Below are 26,488 nucleotides of genomic sequence, written 5' to 3' on the forward strand. Positions count from 1 at the left end.
ACATCGAAAAACAACAAGAAGATGCAACACACTAAGAATTTCATATCCTATATTTAGGTCACCTCACATAACTCATTACAGTACAATAGCTCTAATTAACTGGCTTGCATCCTGGGAAGCTGAGATAAACACAAACTATTAAAGGGTCATTCCCACTTGGGGTATAATCCATATTCTGATCTGGCTCCGCTCCACTTTCTAAGTGATTCCCAAAAGGTCCCTCATTCTCACTATGAAAAAGGACCTTTTGTGGAATCACTTTTTTTTCTTTTTTTTTTTTGCTGGGAACGCTTGTTGTTCCCATTAGATGGAGCTGGGGAAGGCGGCAGCCCTCCTGCTGGTCATCCTTCCCCACAGGAACCCCTTTGAAAGGCTGCAGCCCTGACCAGACACTCCCTTCCTTCCTTCTGCTCTCTCTCTTCCTTCCTTCCCCCTCTCCCCCTTCTTTTCCCTCCTTCCTGCTTACCTTCCCTCTTTCCTTCCTGCTGCCACCACTTCCCCGGTGCTGGCAGGGCTTCCAGTACTGCTGCTGCACCCGCTGCCACAAGCCCTGCCAGTTCTGGGGATGTGGTGGCAGCGAGAAGGAAAGAGGGAAGGTAAGCAGAAACGAAGGAACGAAGGAAAAGAAGGGGAAGAGGGAGAAGGAAGGAAGAAGGGAAGGGAAAAGAGGGGAGGGGAGGGAAGGGAAGGGAAGGAAGAGAGAGCTGCTGCATCCGCACTGCAGGATGGGAGCAGCGCAAGGCCAGGGGACCCAGGAGGAGTAGGAGGGCGAGAGATAATTAAAAAAAAAATAGAAATAATTGAAAAATCAATCTAAAGCATAGAATCATAGAATCATAGAATCGTAGAGTTGGAAGAGACCACTAGGGCCATCCAGTCCAACCCCCTGCCATGCAGGAAATCCAAATCAAAGCATCCCTGACAGATGGCCATCCAGCCTCTGTTTAAAGACCTCCAAGGAAGGAGACTCTATCACCCTCCGAGGGAGTGCATTCCACTGTCGAACAGCCCTTACTGTCAGGAAGTTCCTCCTAATGTTCAGGTGGAATCTCTTTTCCTGTAGCTTGCATCCATTGTTCCGGGTCCTGTTCTCTGGAGCAGCAGAGAACAAGCTTGCTCCCTCTTCAATATGACATCCTTTCAAATATTTAAACAGGGCTATCATATCACCTCTTAACCTTCTTTTCTCCAGGCTAAACATCCCCAGCTCCCTAAGTCGTTCCTCATAGGGCATGGTTTCCAGACCCTTCACCATTTTTGTCGCCCTCCTTTGGACACGCTCCAGTTTCTCAATGTCCTTTCTGAATTGTGGCGCCCAGAACTGGACACAATATTCTAGGTGGGGCCTGACTAAAGCAGAATACAGTGGCACTATTACTTCTCTTGATCTAGACACTATACTTCTATTGATGCAGCCTAAAATAGCATTGGCCTTTTTAGCTGCCGCATCACACTGTTCACTCATGTTCAACTTGTGGTCTACTTGGACTCCTAGATCCCTTTCACACGTAGTTTCATTCAGCCAGGTGTCACCCATCCTATATCTGTGCATTTTATTTTTCCGCCCTAAGTGCAATACCTTACATTTCTCTGTGTTGAATTTCATTTTGTTAGCTTTGGCCCAGCTTTCTAGTCTATTCAGGTCATTTTGAATCTTGATCCTGTCCTCTGGGGTATTAGCTATTCCCCCTAATTTGGTGTCATCTGCAAATTTGATAAGTATGCTCCCAATTCTGTCATCCAGGTCATTGATAAAGATATTGAATAGCACTGGGCCCAGGACAGAGCCCTGTGGGACCCCACTGGTCACTTCTCTCCAGGATGAAAAGGAGCCATTGTTGAGCACCCTTTGGGTTCGGCCAGTCAACCAATTACAGATCCATTTAAGAGTTCCTTTGTCTAGCCCACATTTTACAAGCTTGTTTGCAAGAATGTCATGGGAAACCTTGTCAAAGGCCTTACTGAAATCAAGATATACTATATCCACAGCATTCCCTTCATCTACCAAGCTGGTAATTTTATCAAAGAAAGAGATTAGGTTTGTCTGGCATGACTTGTTTCTCTGAAACCCATGTTGACTTTTTGTGATTATGGCATTGCCTTCTAGATGTTCACAGACTCTCTGTTGAATTATCTGCTCCAGAATCTTTCCTGGTATTGATGTCAGACTAACTGGACGATAATTGTTGGGATCCTCTTTTTTCCCCTTCAATTCAATTCCCCTTCAACTCCTTGCTTTAGCAGTATATATTGATTTTTCTATTATTTCTATTGCCCCCCCCCCCCAAAAAAAATATCAATTCTGATCTGGCGTTCCCACTTATTGAGCACGCTTCTGAATTGATTCTTCCCCCCAAAAATCACTTCCAAAGTAGTGTCAGGAAACCTCGTGTTATTTGTGTTTGCCCCGTTTCTTTCCTCCTGGAATCAACCCAATGAGGATCGGAAATGGTTTCAAATGGGAACGAAGGTCGTTAGCCCCGAATCCCGCTTTGGAGCAAACTGCCGTGGGAATGACCCCAAGACTATTTTTAAAACTACATGAATGGAGAAAGCTACACTCTCTTAGACAATCTTACTGAAGTCATCATAAACCTCCCAAAGATAATTGGATATAGGGCAGGATATAAATATTAGTAAATAAATAAATCCCACCTTCATAAAATGAGATCTGAATGAGCTTACCATTGTGCATACACACCCTTTGCCCTTTTCTACATGTACACAAGCAAAACACACACCCCCCTGCAAAAACAACAACCCCAAGCTGTCTTCACTGACAAAAGTTTCTCATTTTTGGCAGACCTGGGAAAAACTGTTAACAACTTGGTGAACCATAATTATTACAAACATGTTATTAACTGTATTTTGTTAACTGAACAATATGGTTAACCACAATTTAAAGGAAGGCACATAAACCCTGCTTGTTCTGAGAAAGTAAATGCTATTTCCAGGTTTGGACAAAACATGAACCTAAAACCATTAAATACTTCCTAGTTTGCCAGTTTTGCATGAGGGGGCAACATGGGTGTCCCAAAAGGTCCTTTGGCGTGTGCTGCAAAAGGTTCTTTTAGATATGGACTTATGAAACAAGAATATGCTGTCTGAACTTTACTAATAAAGGGAATCCACAGTAATTAAGGATGAAGTAAAAACAAAGCTAATCAGAGATTTTGTGACTGACATTTAGGCTGTCAATCTTAAACCCAGTGATACACCCCCTCAAAAAAAAATACCAGAACAATACAGAATGAAAATTCTCTTTTTAAAATAAATAAATAAATAAACTGCTCCCTTTTTCTCCATTATGTTTCTGCCTTTGTACTCACTTTTCAGAACACAGAAAAGTCAGACCAGGTTTATGTATTACTGAGCAATGCGGTAAAATACTATGGCACCCCTTACAATGTATCTTGTCAGTGGGTTAAAAAAAAATAGGAAAACTCACACGGAAAGACTCTTCCTACTTTGGGCCTATGGCTACAGCTTCAGATGAGAAGTTATATCGCATCACTCAATTCCAAGCAGAATGTCATGCAGGCTGCATTTTAAAGCATGCATCCTACCCCATCTGGTATTTGGGAAGAAGTATCAATACCAAATGGGCAGGGCTGCTATGGAAGAACTAGAAAAGATCCTAAAGAGTAAACGATATAGTCGGCCACAGATTTTTTATCCACAGACGTCTTTAAGCAGAGGCTAGATGGCCATCTGTCGGGAATGCTTTGATTTAGATTTCCTACATGGCAGGGGGTTGGACTGGATGGCCCGTGTGGTCTCTTCCAACTCTATTATTCTATGATTCTATGGCTCGTTCCGCACGGACGTAAAGTACGTCCTGGGGACATACTAGGGTTAGTCAAAGTGCGTGCCTTACGCACACACCTAACCCTACTACGTCTCAGGACGTATAAAATGGTGGCGCCCTATGTACACAGCGCCGCCATTACGACGTCACGAACGTGCCGCCTCCAAACGGGGAGGTGCGGATGTGATGTCATCACGCTGCGCGAGGGCGCATAGAGCGCCCTTTCTGCGGCATGAGAAGGAGCTCCGAAACGGAGTTCCTTTTGCAGTTTGTGTCACTGGCGCAGCCTTTAGATGGCTGCACCAGCGATGCAAGGGAGAAAGGGGCCGAGTGGCCCCTTTCTCCTCCTCCCCGCCGCCATCGGGTGTCCTTGGGGCTTGAAGCCCCAAGGACACCCCTTTCCAGGCCGCGGGGAAGCGGCCTGGAAAGCGGCGGATCGGGGCCTCAGAGGTTGCTGTTGTGGTAGCTGAGGCCCCAATCCGGTGGGGAAAGGGCCGGTTACATGCCGCCCCAAATGGGTGGTCTGTAATGCGCCATGATTCTATGGAAAATATTAAATATATATATATAAATTCCAAAAAGCAAAGCATTTTATATAAGGGACACCATTGTATTATGGCACTGTATTTTGTTTTTTATTCAAGAGTCAAAATTCAAAAGACAAAAACAAAAACAAAATTTAACATCCGGTACCACCTCCCTCTATGATATCTATTGAGGTTATTCTATTTCCAGCAATTCTGGGTTACATTTCCCGATCCATGCTCAATATTCTCGACTTCATCTCTCTACAGTGTTTACTTACATTTTGCTGTTTTTATTGTACAAGCCTATGTATTAATTATTCATAGTATGTCTTATAGCCCTTTAAATTTCCACTTTATTCTTATATCTTCCCTTTTCATATTACATCAAGACCTTATTCCAGTTATGCTTTAATTATGCTTTAACCTATATCGTTCTTAAGCATAGGAGTATGAGCAGGGTGTGGGGTGAGACAGGCAGGAGATGTAATATCTTTTTCATTTTCTAGGTCTATATGTCATATACTGCTTCAACTTTAGATTTTTATATCCCAATTATTCTTATATTTCTATATTAGAACCATCGTTTTTCACAAAAGTTTATCAGTGGTTTCCATATATTCTCTAAATTACTTTCATATTCATCTGTATCTCTTAACCTCATTGTAATCATATCCATCTCAATTACATCCATTGCCTTTATCAGCCATTCATCCACATCAATATCCCCCTGCTTCTTCCAATTTTTAGTGATTATAATTCTTGCAGTGGTAATGAGATATAGCACAGGTTTCAAATATTTCCTTATCCTTTTGTCTTCAATAATATTCAACAAATATGTTTCTGGTAGTAATCTGACATTTAAATTATATATTCCCCTTATGCATATATATATACTTCATTCCAAAAAAATTTGATAATTGGGCAAGTCCACCACATATGAAATAGGGATCCATATTCTTTTCTGCACCTCCAACAGTTTCCCTACCCAGTTTTATACATTTTTGCCAATCTAGCCGGTGGGAGATACCATCTATGTAGCATCTTGATAAAGTTTTCTTTTATGTTTACACATGCAAGTCCAAATCTTTTCCCCATGCTTTTTCCCAGTTTTCCAGCTTAATATCTCTTCCAATGTTTCTTGCCCATTCAATCATATTTGATTTGATGGTTTCTTCTTCCACCTCTAGTTTTAGACAAAGTTTAAATAATTTTGCAATCAACCCCTTATTATCTTTATTATCCTTTGACAATATTATTTCCAACTCCATTTTCTCCATCATAATCCCTCTTTGCCTCATGTCATCATTAAATTTTCCCCGCAATTGCCTGTACTTAAACCATCCTAGATCTATACCCTCCTGTTCCAGTTGCTCCTTACTTTTCATTACCACCTTTCCTTTCTCACTTGTTACTAATTCCCTGTACTTCAGCCATCCCTTTTCTATTAATTTACTCCTTTTCATGAAAGCTTCATGCGATGATGTCCAGCTCGGAAGGTGTCTATATAATTTCTCTTTGTATTTCACCCAGATTTTCAGCAATGTTCTTCTAATTATATGATCAGTGAATTCTTTATTTTGCATTAATTTTCCATACTAAAGGTATGCATGTATGACACTGTATTTAATGGGATTTGGGCATCCATGGATTTTGGTATCCGGGGTTTGTGTGTGTCCTGGCACGAAACCCCAGAGTATACCAAGGGCCCACTGTACATCTAAACCCTAAGGTTAGAATCATCCAAGGCATTGTATTTCCCATTGCCATATACAGATGCGAGAACTGGACAGTGAAGAAAGCGAAGAAGAAGAAAATAAATTCATTTAAGATGTGGTGCTGGAGAAGAGTGCTGAGGATACTGCAGATGGCCAAAAAGACAAACAAAGGGGACCCTAGAACAGATCAAGCCTGAATTCTCCCTGGAAGCCAAGATGAATAAACTCAGGTTTTTGTAGTTTGGCCACATCATGAGAATAAATGAATCATTAGAAAAGACAGTAATGCTAGGAAAGGTGGGGGGGGGGGGGAGTAGAAAGAGATTGCATGCTAGATGGATGGAACAACAACAACGACAGGTAGGGAGTTGGACTGGATGGCCCCTGTGGTCTCTTCCAACTCTTATGATTCTGTGATTAAGGAAGACATGGGCATGAACTTACAGGATCTAAGCAGAGCAGTGGAGGAGAGGGAATCTTGGAGGTGTTTCATCCACAGGGTCACCATGGGTCAGGAATGGCTCATAGGCAGTTAATAACAACAATCAATGCCTACAAAATAATTACCTCATATAGTCTGGCACTGGATTGTAAGGTGAGAGTGTGAAAAATCTGTCAGCCATGAGCACAGGTGAGACTTGTAACATGCAGAACCACCATATTAAAACCAAAACCAAAAAAACAACCGTATTAAATCAACACATAGTAATGAAGTCATGGTAAAAGCATTCACATCTGTTGAGTCAGGAGCCAGAAACAGGGCACGCCAAGGGTTTAAAAGTTAAAAACTGTCATTGTTAGAGGGCTAACTGCTCCACATTTATTGCTTTTTATAGTGAACTCACAGAAGCATTATAGATAAAATCTGGTCTGTGTTTATAAACCTAAGAGATATTTATCCACAGGAGGGCTGGGACTCTGTTATTTCTACCCCAAGTATATGCCCCTGTTCCTTGTAACTCCAAGAATGCAGAGCATGCACACAATATATTCAGTATGCCAATGAAAGCGTTATATACCTTCAACCTATGGTGACCTTATCTATTCTGAGGTTTTATTGGAAAGATTTATTCAGAGGCATCTTGCTGTTTCTTTCCTCTGAGATTGAGGCTGCATCTACTGTGCAGAAATAATGCAGTTTGACACCACTTTAACTGCCACGGCTCCATCCTATGTAATCCTAGGATTTGTAGCTTGTTGTAGCACCAGAGTTTTCAGACAGAGAAGGCTAAATCCCCCACAAAACTACAAATCCAGAATCCCATAGCATGGCATATTAAAGCAATGTCAAACTGCATCATTTTTGCAGTGCAGATGGAGCCTGGGAAAGTGTGGTTTGCTTAAGGTCATCCAGTGCTATCCACAGTTCAGCAAGGATTCAAATCCTGATTTAAAAAGTAATTAGAAATAGTAAGGCCGAATCACATACCACAAAAGGAGTGATCTCTGGCTACTACAGCTGCAATTGCTCCAGGACTGTGGCAACCAGATGTCCCACTCCTGAAGCAAGCTGCTGCCGTAGTCCCAAGGAGACCATCAGCAATAGTGGATTAAATCCGGTCTTTTTGCCAGCAGCTTTGGGCTGCTTTAGGCAGTCTGAGTAGCTTCAGGCTGCTTTGGGGATGTGCATTGTGTAAATGCCATGCCCCTGAAGTGGCCAAAAGCCACTCTATTTGGCCCATCTCTTTCAGGCCATAGTTGGGGTTTGGAAAAAATCTCTTGCAAAATGAAAGCACAAGGGCTTATCAATTATCCTCTCCCTAGAGTATGTAACTAAAACTCTTTAGGATTTTACTACTGTGGCATGTTTTAATATACAGCGCACCTGCGTCATACACAGGCATGCTATACGTGGCTTTCAGCTTATGCTGAAAGCCGCACGACAAAGAATCAATGGTGCACCCCCCCACCACATCACATGCATGAGCCCCATTGGTTTCAATGGGGCTAAAGCACATGTGGAACTTGACTTACGTAGCAGGATCCAGAATGGATCCTCATGTAAGGCAAGGGCACACTGTACAGTATAATAATTATAGAAAACACAAAATTACAACTGTATTCTTTTTAGCAGGGTACAGTACTAAAATATGGCCAAGATACCCGTCACATCGTTCCACCATGAATACCACTAAAGTATGACTTTGGCCTGAAACAGATGGGCCAAATAGAGCGGGGTGGTGGTGGCATTTAGACGCATGCCCCCAATGGGGCTGGAAGCTGCTCTGAGGCCACCTCAACTGAAGCTGCCAGCAAAAGGAGTGGATTTAATCCACTCCTGTTGGCAGCCCATATAGGACCATTTGGGACCATGGTGGTGGCCTGCTTCAGTCACCACAGTCTCAGAGCGATTACAGCCAGAGTGGCCTCTGGCCACTTCTTTTGGCCTGTCTGCTTAGCCCTTTAGTCACTTTTTGAGTGTCTCAGTAGTCTTGAACATTTCCTATCCTCAGTTCTGCCTTTATCAAACCATTTGTCAAAGGGTGGATGAGGGGGAGGAATTGGGTTGGGGTCCTGCTGCGGAGGATGACGTGCCGAGGGACCCAGGAGAAACCAAAGAAGAGAGGGCTCAAGGCGCTACAGCTGGCACCAGGGCGGAGGCTGGGGAGGCGGGAGCGCCGGAGGGTAGAAAAGGGCCAGAAGGAGCCCGGGCGGGGGGGAGGAGGAGAAGTGGATAAGGAGTGTGGAAGGTGAGACCAGATATGAAGGGGAGGTGGAGACCCGTGTGCGGGACGCTTGGTCCGCCAAAGTGAGCTGGCGCTACTTGCGGGTTCACGGCGAGAAGCCCACTCGAGGGGAAGACCGAGGCCTGCGGATAGAGAGCTGCTTCGCTGAGAAGGGGCATCCTCTAGCATTGGAGGAACCTAATGGGCCTTTTCAGGCTAGGCCGGTAATAAATCCGGGGCCCCGTCTGTTGTGGGACATTAGGGGACGGTGTTGGCCCACCCAGCGGGGAAGAAGAGGACAAGCCCTGAAGTTAGAGGGGTCCAACCCAGAGGGAGTGTCTGAGGAGGAGGACTAATTGTAAGTGTTGGTGGAGAAGTATCCTGTTTTGTGTTATTCCTGTTTGAGCACCAGTTATTCCCCGCTTAATTAGAGCACTCAGCATCAGTTGGACTCCTTGTGTTTTTGATCCATGGACCCTCAGATAACGGCTGCAAATGGAGGCACACCCAGGGGCCCGGCGACACCATTGTTTGGTATACAACCTCCAAACTGCTGCTTGAAAACGGTTTGCAAAAGTTTGCATGCCAGGAATTGTTCGATAACTTGTATATCCCAAAGAACTGGATCAGATTTGGAAGAAGGAACCATAAGTGACAGAGGATGGTGTGAGCCCGTAGAGGGAGTTCCTGTTGCCAAAATCTTGATAAAGGCATACATCAGCTAAGAAAGGGTTTTTTAGACATTGCACACCATGAGGTAGCTGCGGTCCCAGCCCTACCGGGGCGGACTGGCCATTTGCTTCAGCCCAATGACTCTGGAGACCAAGGTTTGAATCCTGGCTTGGGGGATGGAGCAGACAGGCAGGAAAAAGAGGCTCGATCTTGCTTTTTCCGAAAGCCAGCCAAACCCCCACTGCCCGCTCCAAGGTGGGCTTAACACCCATGGTGAGACCGCATGGCACAGCATAAAGCTGTGCCACTGGGTAATTTTTGTTGTTTCCCCACCATGCATGGGCACCAATGCACAAACACACCACCTGTGACTCCATCTGCATCCGCACTGTAGAAATAATCCATTTTGATCCCATTTTAACCCCCATGGTGCAAGGCTATGGAATTTGGAGAAGTGTAGTTTGTTGCACACTACACTTCCCAGAATTCCACAGCCTTGAGCCACGCCAGTTAAAAGTGGGGTCAAAATGGATATCCCTCATACGTGCCCCCTTCACCTCATGCCCCCTACTGGACTGCCTGGTTTGTGTATATTGTAGTTACATCCATGGGAGCTGTCACATTTTCCTTTGCTTTGCCGCTGCCCTGCATTTGCATTGGACCATTTATATGTAGATGAGAAGGTGCACATTTTTTTTGCTTTGCTTTTTAGCCCTGGACTGCATCTTTGTTCCAGTCACATGGAGTGTCCTGTGGGATGGCAGCTGGGCGGAAAGAGGTAATTGGTGATCACAGATGGTGCGTTCATCCGATGGTGTGCAGGCATGGTGGAGAGGCGGGGGGGGGGGATAACCAAGAGGTGTTCGGCCTGCCTTCGGAGCTGGCCATGCAGACAGAGGGGCTTCTACCTACTTTCAGAAAAAAACTGGTTTTTCCTAGCTGTCTGCTCAGCCACACTGTCCTTTTTGCATGCCAATACTTTGAAAGCCTTCTTGCTGCCCCTTCTTTCCCCTCACCACCCCCCTGGATCTTTCCCCCACCCCCAGGGGGGCATACTACCCACCTTGAAAATCACTGCCTTAAACCATCTAGTTAACTCTGAATGACTCACTGTTCCAAGCTTTTATCTAGGACAAGGTAAACATAAAAGTCAGCCTGTGAAAGCTGTAGGGGGCCAGGGATAGGAATGGCAGACAAAGAAGATAAGCACACACCCCCACCCCAAAGTTTGCATTTTTAAAAGAGACCAGTTCTCTCAGATGCTGTCCCAGCTTTCCTATCAAAGGTTGCCTGGCAAATTATGAGAACATGCAGTTCCAAGAAGATTTCCTTGGAGGGGTTTATAATGAGTCTAGGTGCTTTTGTAAAGTGATCTCCCGCCAGGCTCAGAAATAACAGCCCAGCCCTTGACTATCAGGAACAAACCTGTGGCGCAGAGCACAGCAGTAAGTGAAAACATTAATCTAGATCTTATCCATTCCCAGCTACCTGAGAACAAGTGATGATTATATTTTAGGGATAGAGAAACTGAGGAAAACTGGTGATATTTGTTTTTTTTTTAAAGGTTTAACTGAACCCATCTGTCTCAAGACAAGATAAACATGTACCTAGTGTTTGAATGTTGGACTGTGACTCTGGAGACCTGGGTTTGAATCCTGTTCAGTCATGTAGACCCGCTGGGGGACCCTGGGCAACTCACATTCTCTCAACCTCAGAGGATGGCAATGGCAAACTCCCTCTGAAGAAGCTTACCAAAACAAAAAACCCAAAGAATACTGCAATACGTTTGCCTTAGGGTCACCCTAAGTCAGATATAACTTGAAGGCACATAACAATAACGATCTCTGCAAGACAAGATACATTTAAGCACATCTTGTGTTTCATGCTTAACGCCATGGGTGTCATCTGTGCCAGAATCTCCTTGCTAGCAACAAAGACAAAAAAAAAAAAAAAAAAAAAAAAAAAAAAAACAAATTTTATTCACTAGCCCATAAGTTCCCTTCCATACATAAAGCCATAACATCCCACTGAGGAGTCATTCAGATGTTGCTTTTGTAAAATTGACTATGAGAATAATCTCACTCATGTTTCAGGTTTGTTATTCACACTATGGAACCACATCTCTGTGAGTTTGGTTGATCTCACATGCCAGCACTCATGAAGATGGAATCAACGATGCAAATGTATTCAACACACAATCAAGGCATGTAGTTTTAACCTGGATCTATGTGAATTCGTTATTCCTACTTCTGACAATGAGAATCTTTTTAAGTGGGGTTTTCAGTAGCCCCCCCCCCCCACTTAATCGGGTGCATTTAGAATGAAGGTGAACAGAGATTCAACCCGGATTCATCCTGGGTTATTTTTACCATCTGAATAACCTGAGACTCTCTAGGCTTCTACAGATAGCCCACTGAAACATACTGAGAATCCACCTTTGAAAGATGGAAGCAGTGCTCATACAGATGTTTGGAGCATCCTTGGACAATATCCTCTCCTTATCATCTCCTCCCTTGCTGTTATTACTGCCCACTGTCCAGGCCCTTTTCTCAAGGCCCAATCTGCAAGGTTAACAGAAGGGAATAGGCTGTTCTCCTACTTCATGTTCCCTTGTCATGTCACTTGTTCTCATCCAGAAACCAGCCCCCCCCCCCGCAAAAAAAAATTCACGATTAACAAGGGAAAACAAAGAGACCTCTTCCCTGAGGCTAAATGCCAACCCTAGACCCAGAATCACAGAAAGGAAGAGAGTTGCCCAAACCTTTAGCCACGGAGGCCCATCAGCTTATATTCCTTGAGTGTTCACTTTAACAGCTCTTTCTGAAATTCAGTAATAAATGAGTCAACTCAAAATTATTACTAAGAATGGTTTTAATGAACAGTTCTTTTCAATTCTTTCAAATTTTTACAAACAGAAGGGAGAACAAACATAAGTGTTCATAAGAACAGCTTTCTCAGCATCTATAACTAAAATGCCAAAAAAATAAAAAAAAATCTACCAAAGCTTATTAAACAAGAAAGCCCTCTGTGGGATGTATTTGAGGAGCTTAATCTTAGCAAGCAGGCAATTCAATTAAAGACATTCTTCAAATAAACCTTTCATCTTTATTCAACAAAGAATAATGTCTCTTCTACTGATGCAATTGACCCACAGGCCTGTGAAGTCAGAGAGATGATCAGTAACCAAACTGTGTTTGCCATTTTATTGAATGCAGTTAGAAAAAGAAACAGAGGCTGAGCATTTATCAATGAAATATATTCAAAATGATCCCCAAGCCCAGTTCATATTTATGGCACTAGCTTTATTATCATGCATGACCAATAACCCTGCTATGTCAGGGTTAAGCATGCAGTTGCCCTTATGCAACCTTCTAGACAATTCTCACAATTCCTGACCCACTGGCCATGCTAGCTAGTGCTTATGGCAATTGTAGTCCAACATATCTGGAGAGCACCAGGTCAATTATGGCTCTACTAGAATTTCAGTACCAGCATGAAAAGGCAGGCAGCAGAACAAACCAAAAATGAAGTAAGAGCAGATTCACACAACATTTTAGCCAGGGAAGTGACTTCCTTTAGAGTTGCTTTTTCATTCAGTAAACTGATAATGGGAAATCACCATATCTTTCACCCATGTCAGCTCTCTACATGTGTGTTCAGAGATAATCATTAAACTACCAACAATGTTGTAACTTGCCCTGGCTGCATCTGCTCACTCCTTGATGTGTCTAAAAAAGTGCCAGACCTACTTAGGGGACAGTAGAGACCAGCATGAAAAGACTGCTTCCAGTCAGCTTGGGGGCATAGCATATGCATGACTCATGCCCCCATGAAGCCCAGAAGCTGGCTTCATGCCTGCACAGCAGCCAGCTTCAAGGCACTCAGGTGACACAGCATTTAGAAGCCACAGACCGCTTGAGCACCTTAAAGCCATGGTGGTGCAGAAAAGCCAGCTTTTTGCCAGCACAGAAAGGAGTGGTTCTTTGTTGCTTCTTTTTGGGCCGGCAAAAAGGCTGTGACGTGTGACTGTCATGGCCTCAATCTGGCTTTTTCAGATTTCGGCAATCTGTTCTGCCTCAAAGAATCAGGACACTGACTGAAAAAAATAATAATTGATAGGTTGGTACATCTCAAATTCTTTCATCTTACCTTTGGTGTCCTTCTCTCTGCTCTTCCAGTTGTATGAGCAGCTCTTAGATGACAAGAATATTTAAGAAGTCTTGAACACATATGTTGGTTCCAACTGCACAGGCCCTTCTCCGGGCATTAGAAGATTTCCAGGAGATGAGAACCAGTACAGTACTAAAGGAAAGGGACACAAAAGCTGCTCCTGCCAGTTATATATTCCCTTCAATGTTTTCTATCAAATAGGATCTGCTTATATAAAAGTAGCCCTCCCTGTCCACCTCTCAATGTACATGACTGAAATTTTAGGGTGGGTGTCAGCATCTTTTTCACTTCTGGAAATAAAGTATCAAGATCCAGTGTGCCTTTATATTAAACCATCAATAATAGCCACAGGTCCACAATACTGCAGGTGCTGTCTTCAAACTTCTTGTCCAGAGAACAGTTTATCATTAAATGTTATTTCTCAATCTATACCACAAAGGGATATGAGCAACTTATGGCAGGGTGATTCAGGTGAATAAAGAGAGTTAGAGAGGGAACGAGCAGGAAAAGAAAGGATCTGACTGCAGAGGAAACAAAACCTGATATAGGCTGCATCCGCACTTCAAAAATAATTCAATTTGACAGCACTTTAACTGTTATTGTATTCTGGGAACTGTAGTTTTGTGCATTTAGCCTTCTCTATCAGAGAGCTCTGGTGCCAAAACAAACTACAATTTCCATAATTCCATAGCATTGAGCCAGGCAGTTAAACTAGTGATGTCAACCTAGATTATTTCTACAGTATGGATGGCCTCTAAATGTACCATTTCTTATGTTGTTTAAAGATATAAGACAGAATTTGGTACCTCAAGTGGCATAAGGGGATGCTGGAACAGAAGTGCCTAACAACATGGTGATTCGATCCTTTAAACAAACCCAGAATAACACTGCTTTTAAACATAAACACACACACACACAAAACCTTTCGAATTGTAAAGTATTTTGGTTGTGTGCAGAAAACTGACCACTCCATCACATCAAAGGTTGTATCCTGAACCTCCATATAGGCAGTTAATGATATCCATCAACTAGGAATTTATCCTGCTTGTCTTTTAAGGACATGTCTACTTCACTCGTTTTTTCTTCTTTTTAGGGAACCCTTTGAAATATAAGGCTCATTCTGTTCTGGTAAATAGGCAAACCAAAAATAGTAAAATAAAAATTGCAAATTACTACAACTATTTTAAATCACAACCTTGGAACTGTAGCACTAGTTTTGTTTGTGTGCTGAGAACTGATCCCATCATTTAGTCACCACTGTAAGGATGTATCCTAAAACCTTTTACCAAGAAGTTAGATGTACCCCATCAAACTGTAATTTCTTTTTTTTTTATCTATGGCTTTTGTAAAAACACTGTCTACTTCAACCAAACTTTTAAAGGAGGAGTTCCTGATATATAATGCCTACTAACTAAAATAGTATAGGTAACCATACTGTTAACTGCTACATTTAGGATTAAGAACTTGGATTTTCAGGGCTTGTTTAGTTTTACAAACCCCCAAAAGAACACAAATTTAGTCCAAGACTCTCTGCTGGCATCTCAGTATTTTTGTTAGATTAGATAATGAGCCACTGGAAAGGATGGTTTCTGTCGTGGTCTTCAATTTCCAGCATCTGTAATTAAATTGAAAGCAAGCAATTTTAGTCCTCAAAATAGAAGTCATGATAATCCATGTGCAAAATGTGTCAGGCCAAAGAGTTTCATAAGTCTACTAATGTAGAGGCCATTATCTCAAGACATTACCACCAACCTTTAAAAAGTTAGCTTGCTCTCAGAAACAAAATGGGCAAAAATGCTTTTCTGATAGATTAAAAACCAGAACCACGAACAAATTCAGTGTTTATCTTGTCTTTGTTATGCTTTAAAGGCCAACATAGTGAAGCTACTGTATTTATTTTTAATAATATTAAAATATCAATATCCAACCTTATAACACAGGATCTCAGGACAGTGTACTTTTTAGTCATGCAGGAAAATAGGAAATTGCATAAGGGTTTTGAAGTCCTTTTGAACAACAGGAGTTCTGTCAAACCAGCCTTCCAATTAACTCTAGGTCAGGGTGGGAATCACACGTGCCAAATGTTGTTGGACTGCAAGTCCCATTATTCCTGACCATTGAATATACTGACTAGGGAAGGACTGCAATCTTAACTGGATATACAAAACAGCAGCCCTTTGGACAAGTCTTAAGAGGAGGCAGCCTATCACAGGGGTTGGCAACCCCCGGCCCGCGGGCCACATCCGGCCCAGCGAGGCGGCAGGACCGGCCCCAGCATGGTCCTGCCGCTGCTGCAGCGCCAATTCCCTGGTTGGGGCCCGGATTTTGCCTTGGCTGCGGGCCAGGCGGCCCACCTCCTCCTCCCCCACCTCCTTTCCTTTGGGCGCTGCGCAGCTGCGCAGTCCGCCCTCTTCCTCCTTGGCCCACCTACCTCCTCCTCCTCCTCCGCATTGGGCCACGGGCACTTCCGCTGGTCCTGCGCACGTCCTTGCAGGGCCATGCGCAGGGCTAATGAGGAGGACTTCCTCCTCCTGAGGCTGGAGCTGAACAGCCCGACCCTTCTCCAGGCCAGAGCCTGTGAGGGCTGGCAGGGGGCGGGGCTGTTCCAGCCCCAGTCTGCCCCTATTGGCCAGCCAGGCTCAGGAGGAGGAGCTCCTCCTCTGTTGGGCCGGGCTGCAGCCAGAGGGCAAAGGAAAGGGCCATTTCCTTTGCCCTTTTTTGGCGCGGAAGATGAAGATGAGGAGGAGGAGGAAGAGGAGGAGGTGGGTGCCCGTTTACAGTATTTATTTTGGTTAAGTGTGCTGTTTTTAAAGTGCATTTTTTCCTGTATTCTGCTTTAACAATGATAGTGGTGGTGATGATGATGATGATATCAGTCAGTTTCTGAGACATGCACTCTTTCTGAAGGTGAGACAGTGTGACTTTCCAAAATGCATTTCTGTGTATTTTCGGTGCTTTTAATGCTAAAAGGTCCGCTTTAACAATGATAGTGGTTTTGGCCGTCTCCTTCGGCCGAAAGGGCCCCTTGGAGCCAGTTCGGCCGAAGGAAGGGGCCGAGGAGGAGAGGGCAGGCACACACCTCCTCCTCCCCGCGGGGCTTTGGCAGCCCTGAGGTGTCCTTCGGAGGACACCTCAGGCCTGGCAAAGCCCCGAGGACAGGAGCAGGGGCCGTGCGCCTGTTGCTCCTGCCCCTCACGGGCCCTTACTAGTCCCCAGCTGTCTCTGAGAGGCAGCTGGGAGCCAAGGAAGGGCAGGAGGAGCAGGTGCGCGCCTGTCACCCCCCTCCCAATCCCCCCCCCTTCTAGCTGTCTCTCAGACAGCTGGAGGTCGGGAAAGGGAGCAGAGAAAGCCCTGCCCCCAGAGGGTGGAAGCCCCCCCCCCCGGCTTCGGACCCCCAGTTGTCTGAGGGACAGCAACCCGGCCCCCGGCTCAAAAAGGTTGCCTACCCCTGGCCTATCATCATCATCATCATCATCCTGCTTTTCTCCCAAAATTCGGACTACAAGTGGCTTACAATTTAAAGCACAGTACAATTAAAACATATGAAAGTGACCATTAAAACAGAATTAAATTACAGTAGTACAATATTAAACTGATCACTTGTTTTAAAAAACAGAATACAATTTTAAAAGATGAAAGCACTTAAAAGAGAACAACATGCCCAAGACATTCTTTCTTTTAAAATTCTGTTTTGAATTTAAAAAAAAGTCTTACCCTCCCAATAGAAGGACAAGGAGAGGGCCATTCTGGCCTCTCTGGAAAGGGAGTTCCAGAGTCTAGGGAGCAGCCACTGAGAAGGCCTCTCTCTTGTGTCCCCACCAACCATGCTTGTGATGATGATGGGACTGAGAAAGGAGCCACTCGGGATGATCTCAGAGCCCAATCTGGCTCATACAGGGAGATGTGGTCTGCCAAATAACCTGGATCTGAGCCACATAGGGGTTTATAGGTTATAACCTACTTTGATAGACCACAGGCAAAGCTGGAAATATGCGGGGGTAGTTACTCCACACGCCAGTGTGCTAGAACTCACCGTATTATAATCAGAGACACAACTTTGAAAGAATTCAGAAACCAGTTCTTTTAAGTAACAGTGTTAGCCCGAGTATCCAACGTCCCTTGTCTAACCCTGTATGTAGCCCAGCTAGGGAATTCCTGCCTATGCCACAATCACCATCACTATTAAGTTTTCATCCATTTTCTTCTGCTTTCAAGAGACTGATTGAAGGAATTCAAGCTCAGGAGTCAATGACTACTCCTGCAACTCAAGGCTGGTGTAATGCATCACAGACTGTGTGCTTAGTTAGACTGAAACACTTCCACGTAGGAAATAAACACGTGATTTGCATGTGTAATTTAAGAAAGTTACATGAGGTGTTTCACAGAAAGTCCTGTTTAGCAGAAGGCAATTAATTCTGTACATCTGCCACTTAAGATTAATTTTTAGCCATTACCTATCACTCAGGTATCATTATGTCAAACAACAATCCCGCAAATGAATTACGTTTCTCACCAAGATTTGTAGTAACATACCTGCTTATTCATGTTACTCATAGCCAGAGGGGCGGGATACAAATAAATTTATTATATTATTATTATTATAAAAAAGGTCTTTGAAAAGATTTCCTCCTGAACAGTTTCTTACTGTAGGTAACAAGGTTCTTTTTATGTCTGGACTAAGACTATAAATCAGAAACCTCTCAGCGACTCTTTGGTGGCATGAGACAAACTGTCTTCTCGGCCACTGACTTTCTCTTGCAAGCTACAATCCGAGGACAATACCATCTCTTTGACAGGATTGGTGTCAGGATTACTGACATAACACAATGTGCACTGAACACTGAAATGTTCCATAAAAATGCCACTGACATGCAATGTCTCAATCAGGCAAGCCATGACCCCTTCCTACTGGCTATGTTTGCTGGGCTTATGAGAACTTTAGCCTGCAGCATCTTCTAAAGGGTACCAGACAGAGGTAAGTTGGGCTTAGAGCAAAGCAAGTACTGCTTCCATACTTCAGGTATTTATAGTGGGAGGGATCCATCCTAAAGCTCCTAGTAAGGCTATCAAACCAAGATGGTTACTACAGGAAGGGGGGGAGAATGCCCTTTTAGGGAGCTCCCCCCCCCAAAATAGGTTTTTCCTTAAATGCCCCTAGCGAGAATTTGAGCAATTTGTCACACTTTGACCCTCCTGGACCATTTAAATCACAGCAGTCTTTCAGGTCATCTTTGGCTGTGGGGGAAAAGAGCTCCCCTGGTCCTAAAATGGCCAATAGAGAGCCAAAAACATGGAGGAACTGTCCTTCATGTCCCTCAGGAGATAAAAGTTTTCCATAGTCCAAAACACACTGCAGAAATAATGCAGTTTGAAACTGCTTTATAGGAATATGGACTGGATTAGCATATATATTACAGTAGTCTATAGGAAGCCACAATTCAAAGTAGGTCAGGGGGATTTAGGGTTGCAGATTCAGAGTCAAGGCTCTGGAGATTTTCCATCACCTGAACATTGTATGACAAAATTTCTGAATCTTCAGATAAGAATGACCTTCTTCTGAGCACTCATTCCCCACTTCACCCCTGGAAAATTTAGAAGTACTAAAGATGATACCAGCGGAGTAGACTGAAGTTTTATATAGAGTATTGAGTTCACTACCATTTTGTAATTCCAAACACATTAAACAAAAGTACCAATACATCTTGTACTTTGCTAAAAAATACAGATCAAATATGACACATTCAAATCCCATAGGCAACATTATCTAGATGGCACAATTAGCTGGACTCAGGAAGGCACAAAAAAAAAGATGTTTGGGTTGCTGTTCTGAAACGCTGCACTTAAAAGGACATTTTAAAGTGCAGAGGTACTCTAATTACTTCCAATAATACAGTATCATTACTTTCAATGATACTGTGACTCAACCCATCTGCTCACATTGTTAACTCCTTTTTGATTACCTTATGTAGACTATATTACTGCCTTTCACTCCATTTCAATCAGTCTGGCTCCACACAGCTAGACTGCACACACACGTCAGCAAGACCAGCTAAGCCAAACTTGGAAGTGTTTAAAGGAAGTGAGTTTTGAAGGATCTTGAGAACAAATAAGGCCTACCCTACTCTCTGATTTCATGTATTTTCCAGGTTCAAATCAGTGGTATCTTCTTTAAAGCCTTCCTACAGCAGAGTCCATTTTCATCTCTTGAAATATAACCTCTGTGCTTCCTCCATTTATGCCAAACTCAGTTTTCTCCCCTTTAACATTCCCTTTATTTGAAAACATGCAAAATCTATTACTTTTTTCAAAGTGCTTCTTAGCTTTTCACACTTCATTTAACCAATGATCAATTACTTTATGAACTGACTTGTACTGCATGTGCTAATCCAGGCCATATTCCTATAAGCAGTTATTTCGGCTTTGTACCTCACTTCCACAGAAGCTGGAGAACATACTTTTCTTATAGGAAATGGTGCAGATTTCTATGCCCCAGTTGTTTGTTCATGGCCTTTGCCATCTTCTCCCATGATGATAGGATAGAGAATTGGTTAACTTTAAATCTTGAAAGAAGTGCTGAAAGAAACTCTAGAATATCTTCCCATTTCTTCAACGGACTCAAGATCCTCCAAGGGGAGAAACACAGAAACGTATTCCTGTACATAATAAGTTCACAATCAGCCACTGTCTTGAAGCAAGAAAAAAAATCTGCATGTTTTGCTGTCATAACAGTGCTAACAACTTAAAGAAAAAACATGGCAGCATTACAGAGGCTGCATGTGACACTGTCTCCATACTATCTTGAAATGTAATGAGCTGAGGCAGTGCAAAATTCTTATATAGACAAAATCTCCTGCTTTTAGCTTGTAGTGTCCCTTCCATGACATGGCATGAGTTGCAGCCACCTGATTCAGAACATCCCTGTCTTCAAGATTAAGTAATGAGTTTGGTTATGTAGAAGAGAAACAGACAAACATACCCCAAATGATTTTCCGGCAATCATTTAAACAAAATGTGAACACAAGAAGCAAAGTAATTTACAACAACAGTACAGTTGTCCCTCCGTTTTTGCGGACTTTGAATCGCGTCCCTCGATTATACATGAGGGTCAAACAGAGGAACATAAAGTGGCACATGCCCGCAGGGACGCACTGCCATTCAAGCCAATTTGCCATCCCTAAACATAGAATCTTAGAGTTGGAAGAGACCACTAGGGCCATCCAGTCCAACCCTCTGCCATGCAGGAAATCCAAATCAAAGCATCCTCGACAGATGGCCATCCAGCCTCTGTTTAAAGACCTCCAAGGAAGGAGGTGCTGTGAGCAACTCGAAAGATCCCTGCAGTTTAAACTTATCAAATTCAGGGGTCAAAACTTTGAAGGAAAATATGACAATGGTTCTACCTAGAACAAAGCCTTTCCCTCTTTGGTATCAGACCTCCATGTGTAGAAACCATATTTGAGGAATCCTGATGTTTAGTTCTTAAGTCCAATACTTATTCTCAACGTAGCTTTCCGAGTGTCAGGAATAGCTACCTTCCTGCCCAGTGATCAGGGGCTTCTGGGAACTGCATTTCCAAATATGTGTGTGTACATACATACACACACAAAGAAATACAACTGCCTTAGGGACCATTTATACAGTGTTGAGAGTTAAATGCTCCAGACAGATCAGACATATTCCCAGCAAGCAAAGATAATTCTCTGCCAAAAAAATTTTTTTTTTAAAATATAGGCCTTCTCCTTGCCTCAAAGAAATCGACAGGAGCTTCTGGGTTGGCAAACCAGAGGGTGGCAGTCAGAGGCTTATCTCTGGTCTACTGCATGCATTAACTGCTGGCAGAGATTCACATTAGCAGCAAACTGTAAATAAGAGTATTTTGCCAGCAACAGATCAAGAATGCATTAGCACACTATGTAATGGCTGTGTATAAGATATAAAAGAAAGTGCATGCAGCTGGCCTACCATCCATATAAGAATTAAATACTGGCAACAGATTCTAGATTACAAACCCTTGTTGAAGCTTGGGATGGAGGTGGGGGAGCATAACCTTGATCTTCAGCATGACCCTATGGTCTGTCACAGCTCTAGCTTTTTTCCATTTCTCTTTCTTTCTTTCTTTCTTCCTTCCTTCCTTCCTTCCTTCCTTCCTTCCTTCCTTTCCTTTCTCTCTCTCTTTCTTCTTTTTGACAGACAAGGTGAATAAGTCTAAAGCGGCTCATGCACAGAAGACTAAGGTGTGAAGCAAATGGCCTGCCAGGAGCAGACGGAGACTGCTCTGCCCATGATCACGCTGAGACCGTGGCAACTGTATGGCCCACTTCCAAAGTGGGCTGCTGCCACGGTCCAAAACTAGCCGCTGCCAGGAGCCGGATTATTCCATTTCCTTTCAGATTCAGTCCAAAGAACAGGACCTTAGCATCGGAGCAGCTTCCAGCTGCTTTGGGAGGATGTCATCTCACACCACCAAAGCAGCCGGAAGCCCCTTCTTTTGGCCCATGCATTTCAGGCCATAGTTCACTTTCAGAACCAAACCTCACAACCCAAGGAGAACCACTATTTGCTCCTCCAGCCCATCAGGGATTCCTCAACAGGGATCACTCTTAGCATATAACAAGAGCATTGCTCTATTTCAACCCTGCAGTCCAAACTAAAATCCCAACGCTGTCAAACAGGCATTAAACTATTCATTTATACATAAACTTTTGTTGTTGTTTTGTGCCACCAAGTCATTCCCGACTTATGGTAACCCTATCACAGGGTTTTCTTGACAAGATTTAATCAGAGGAGGTTTTCCATTGCCTTCCCCTGAGGCTGAGAGAGTGTGACTTGCCCAAGGTTACCTAGTGGGTTTCATGGCAGTCACCCAGTGAGTTTTGAGGGAAAATCGAATCCTGGTCTTCAGATTGTAGTCCAACACTCAAACCACTACACCATGCCAGCTCCCCACACATGGACTACCATAGGATAATTTAAGGTGGTAAGGAAGGAGGAGGCAATTTAGGAAGGTCTGAGGACTAATTTTCAATGCACTGGACCTTCAATGGGCCACAGAATTCCAAAAAGACAAAAGGGAAATGTCCATTTACCATTTCTACCATATTGATGGGGGGCTTTGTTTTGTGGAAAACACTACCATATTTGGAAGCCTTCAGGAACAGAAAAACAGCTTTTCTTTCTTTCTTTTTTTTTGCAGAAGGGAAAACCAAGCCTGCAAAACAAAGCCTTGGGGGCTGTTTGCAACCCACGGACCACACCTCACACCTGCAAACAACCCAAATTTATTGACCATGAGAACACTCACAAACAGGGCAGGAAGCCATAGGTTAAGGATCCTTAAGAGTCACATGTGGGGAGCTAAGGGGGCATATCAGCTCCCTAGGAAACCTTGAAGGGGCACACACCTTCCCCAAACACCCCCAGTGCAAAAAATAAAGATCGACATTATTTTTTGCCTCCAAACTCTCCCCCCCACACCCCTGGGCTGTGAAGGGCATTTTCATCAAGTTTTTAGCCCCCTCCCCCCCGGCCTTTTTAGGCCCAAGAGAGCTCCCTTTTTTACAGGAGGCAACCCAGAATCACTTCCTGTTTAGTTGTGGTTTTTTAAAAAAGTACTTTCCAGGGCCTAAATTCACCCCAGGGAGGGGGTAGAGTCTGAAAATGTGGTAAATATGCCCCTCTCACCCCCTTGAGGGCCTTTGAAGACAAAACATTTTTTGATCCCTAAGAAGGCCTAGGGCCACAAAAACTGCCTGTTGAGGCACATGTGGTGTCCATCCGTGTTCTAGTCATATACACATGAAACAACAGTATGCAAAGGGATTTTGTAGCACCTTTAGTCTAACAGAAAGAAAGAAAGAAAGAAAGAAAGAAAGAAAGAAAGAAGCTGGTAGCTGTGGACTTGAGACACATCTGAGGAAGGAGACCCAAATCACAAAAGCTCATGCTACCAGCTAACATGGCTATGTCTTTGAACTCCCCCAATGTGAAGCAACAGTTCAGCATAAGGAAAGTTGAACAGTGACTGTAAGAAGCCACAACATCTTATTATCCAACTTTAGCAACTGCAGCTGTTCAGGCAGCCTCCTTGCTTTAAAACATTACATCCACATACATCCTATGACAAGAAGAAAAAGAAGACCAGAAACATAAGAGCAGGAAGATCGTTTCTTTCTTTGTAGGACCTGTTAATAACCTTATGAGAGGAATGGGGATTTTGTCACCTCCCAAGAAGAACAAGAGGAGGAAAAAAAACTGAGCCCAGCTATTTCTTTGGACCTCCATTAAGAAGAGACAAGAATAACTTCATGCAAACACATTCCTGACTGTTAGATGCACATGAGATCTGAGGAAGGGGATACTTTGCAAACCCAGACTAATGCAGCTGTTCACCACTAAGTTCTCACTGAATTTAACAGACATTAATAATGAAAATCCCACCAACTATTTTGGCTCTTCTGAAATGCCAGACACTATTTATGGTCCCAGATGGGCTTCTTCCAAATCACTCCCAGCTTATACTTTAAACAGCTGCTTCTGGGAAGGAAGAGGAAAACAGTGCCCTCTCTTGCCTTGTAAGAGAAAAGCAACAGAGAACCCACATCACTATTTATATAGCATTTACTGGGAGAACAACATAGGAAACAGGTGGAAAAAATAAAAATAATGCAGAGGGTGGGAAATCTGAACTTCAAGGACAGTTCATGAAGTTTATGTTCTGAATTTGTACTGGATATGAAAATGGTCAGAAAGTCAGACTAGAGATTTAAGGAGGAATCTTCAGCAGGCCAAATGATTTGAAAGGGTGAAGGATTGTAGTAGCCAGGCTAAATGGTAGTGAAAGGTGATAACAGCTGGAGAGAAGGTTGCAATAGCCATGGGGAGAGACAGCTCCCCAAGTCCAGCTGCCAAGTCGCTAGGAGATGATCCTCTGCCGTTCGATGCCAAGAATAAAGACAGAGACTCATATTTTCAGAGAATGAGAGCTGAGGACAAACAAAGTTTATGAAGGGGTGCTGAACACTTCTTAGCCTGACACACTTCTTCAAATCTGAGTGTAGTTTTGTCACTGTAGTTCTTTTGTATTTTTGGCCCCATACAGACAGGCCAAAATAAAGCTGCTCCGGGTCACTTTGGAGGTATGCTGTTTCAACGATGCATGCATACTAAGCGTCCAGAAGCTGTGACAAAGCTGTGCTCTAATCCTTAGGACTGGACTATGACTTTGGCACAGCTTCTGGACTCTTAGTATACATGCATCATTGAAACAGCATGCCTCCAAAGTGACCCGAAGCAGCTTTATTTTAGCTTGTCTGTACGGGGCCTTAAATTGCCAATTTGCAAGATCACAGGTCTAATTTTTGCATTTTTTCAGATCATTGATAGAACAATGTCAACAAAAAGTGTGGAATTTTCAAGTGCTGAACTCCAGGACATCATGAAGCTCCTGTTCCCAACAAAGAAAACTCCAAAGGAAATCCATGAGTGTATAGTGCAAACACTGAGTGCCAACTGCACCTGTCATATTCAACTGTTAAGTAGTGTGCCAACTTTCAATGTGGGGATTTTGAAACCAAAGATGTAGCAAGGTCTGGGAGGTCTTTAACTGTGTCAGCTCCTAAAATTGTTGAACATGTTCATGACCTGATTTTGGCAGATTGGAAAATCTCAGCTAAAACAATTGCCAAGACACTAGTGATATCCCCCAAACACAAGGGGTTTATAATTTCTGAGCAGTTGGCCATGCAGAAGTTGCCAGCCAGGTGATTGCCAAAATGTCCAAATGCTGACCGGAAACAAAAACGAGTAGACCTCTCCAAGTTGATTTTGTAATAATAATAATAATAATAATTTTGCAGCATTTTGAGTGATCTAGTGATAATGCTTTGGAAGGACTCATCACTGTTGATGAAACATGATTACGTCACTATGATCCAGAGACAAACCACCAGTCCTTGAAGTGGCAGCACTCAAATTTTCCATGGCTGAAGAAATTCAAGTCTTAAAGGTCAGCAGGAAAGTCATGGCCATAGTTTTTGTACATAAGGAAGCTATTTTGATGACCCACTATCGCCAAAGGGCCAAGCAATTAATATAGAATACTACTCTAACTTGCTGTGCTGATTAAAGGAGGAACTGAAAGGAAAAACAGGAAGGGAAGGTGTGGAAAGGTGTTCTCCTTTTGCAGAAAATGCACCTGTTCATAAGGCTGGCAAGACGATCAATTTTCTGAAGAATTTTGGGGCTGAGCGCATAGACCACCTATCTTGCTCACTTGATTTTGCTCCATCTGACTATTTTCTGTTTCCAAACCTTAAAAACGGTTTGAAAGGAAGGAAATTTTCCAATGATTCAGAGGTGATAGCAGCAGCAGACCAGTATTTCAGTGACCAGACAAAAGGGGTAAAGAAATGGGAAGGGTTAAAGAAATTTGAAAAACGATGTCGAAGTGCATCAAACTTCAAGGTGAATATGTAGGATAGCATGTAAGGGGGTGTTCTCACTTGTGATTTAAAACGAATTTAAATACAGTGGTTCATTTTAAAGCGATTCAAAATACAGCGAGTGTTATCCCGCTTTTCAATTTGCTTTATTTGTATCGTTCCCATTTACTTAACGTTTTATTTTAATTCGCTGTAATTGACCCTGTTTCGTCCCCATTCAAGGATGAATCGGTGTATATTTAAACTGGTTTAGTTTCTTTTTCGTTCACATTCACTTGTTTCGGCTGTCAATCAAAGCGACGTCATCATGACGTAACATTAATTCGGAGTAACATACACCGACGTAGCCTGTACCTGCGTCCCCACTACCTGGCCGTTTTTAATTCGTTATAAATTTCGCAGTTGTTTTTTTTAAAAGAGACAATCAGGAGGTGCTTATTCGTCCTCTTCTGTGTCTCCCCATATTAACTGCCATAACTCAGTGCTAGGG

General features: G+C 43.2%; 1 protein-coding gene across 10 annotated transcripts in view; it reads right to left on the bottom strand.

The window, feature by feature from the left end:
- Positions 1 to 12,241: 12,241 nt before the first annotated feature.
- The window catches only part of LOC149322754 (gametocyte-specific factor 1-like), a 39,459-nt gene continuing 25,212 nt past the window's right edge, over positions 12,242 to 26,488 (bottom strand). For all 10 annotated transcript variants that reach the window (XM_089482681.1, XM_089482670.1, XM_089482653.1 and 7 more), the window contains one exon: positions 12,242 to 15,173. In XM_089482681.1, the coding sequence (XP_089338807.1) occupies positions 15,160 to 15,173 (14 nt within the window). In that variant the 3' untranslated portion in view covers positions 12,242 to 15,159. The remainder of the gene's footprint in view (positions 15,174 to 26,488) is intronic.

The sequence above is a fragment of the Sceloporus occidentalis genome, unplaced genomic scaffold (genome assembly GCF_023333645.1).
Source record: "Sceloporus occidentalis isolate IW3139 unplaced genomic scaffold, rSceOcc1.0.p SCAF_1, whole genome shotgun sequence".
In the NCBI taxonomy this organism is placed as follows: domain Eukaryota; kingdom Metazoa; phylum Chordata; class Lepidosauria; order Squamata; family Phrynosomatidae; genus Sceloporus; species Sceloporus occidentalis.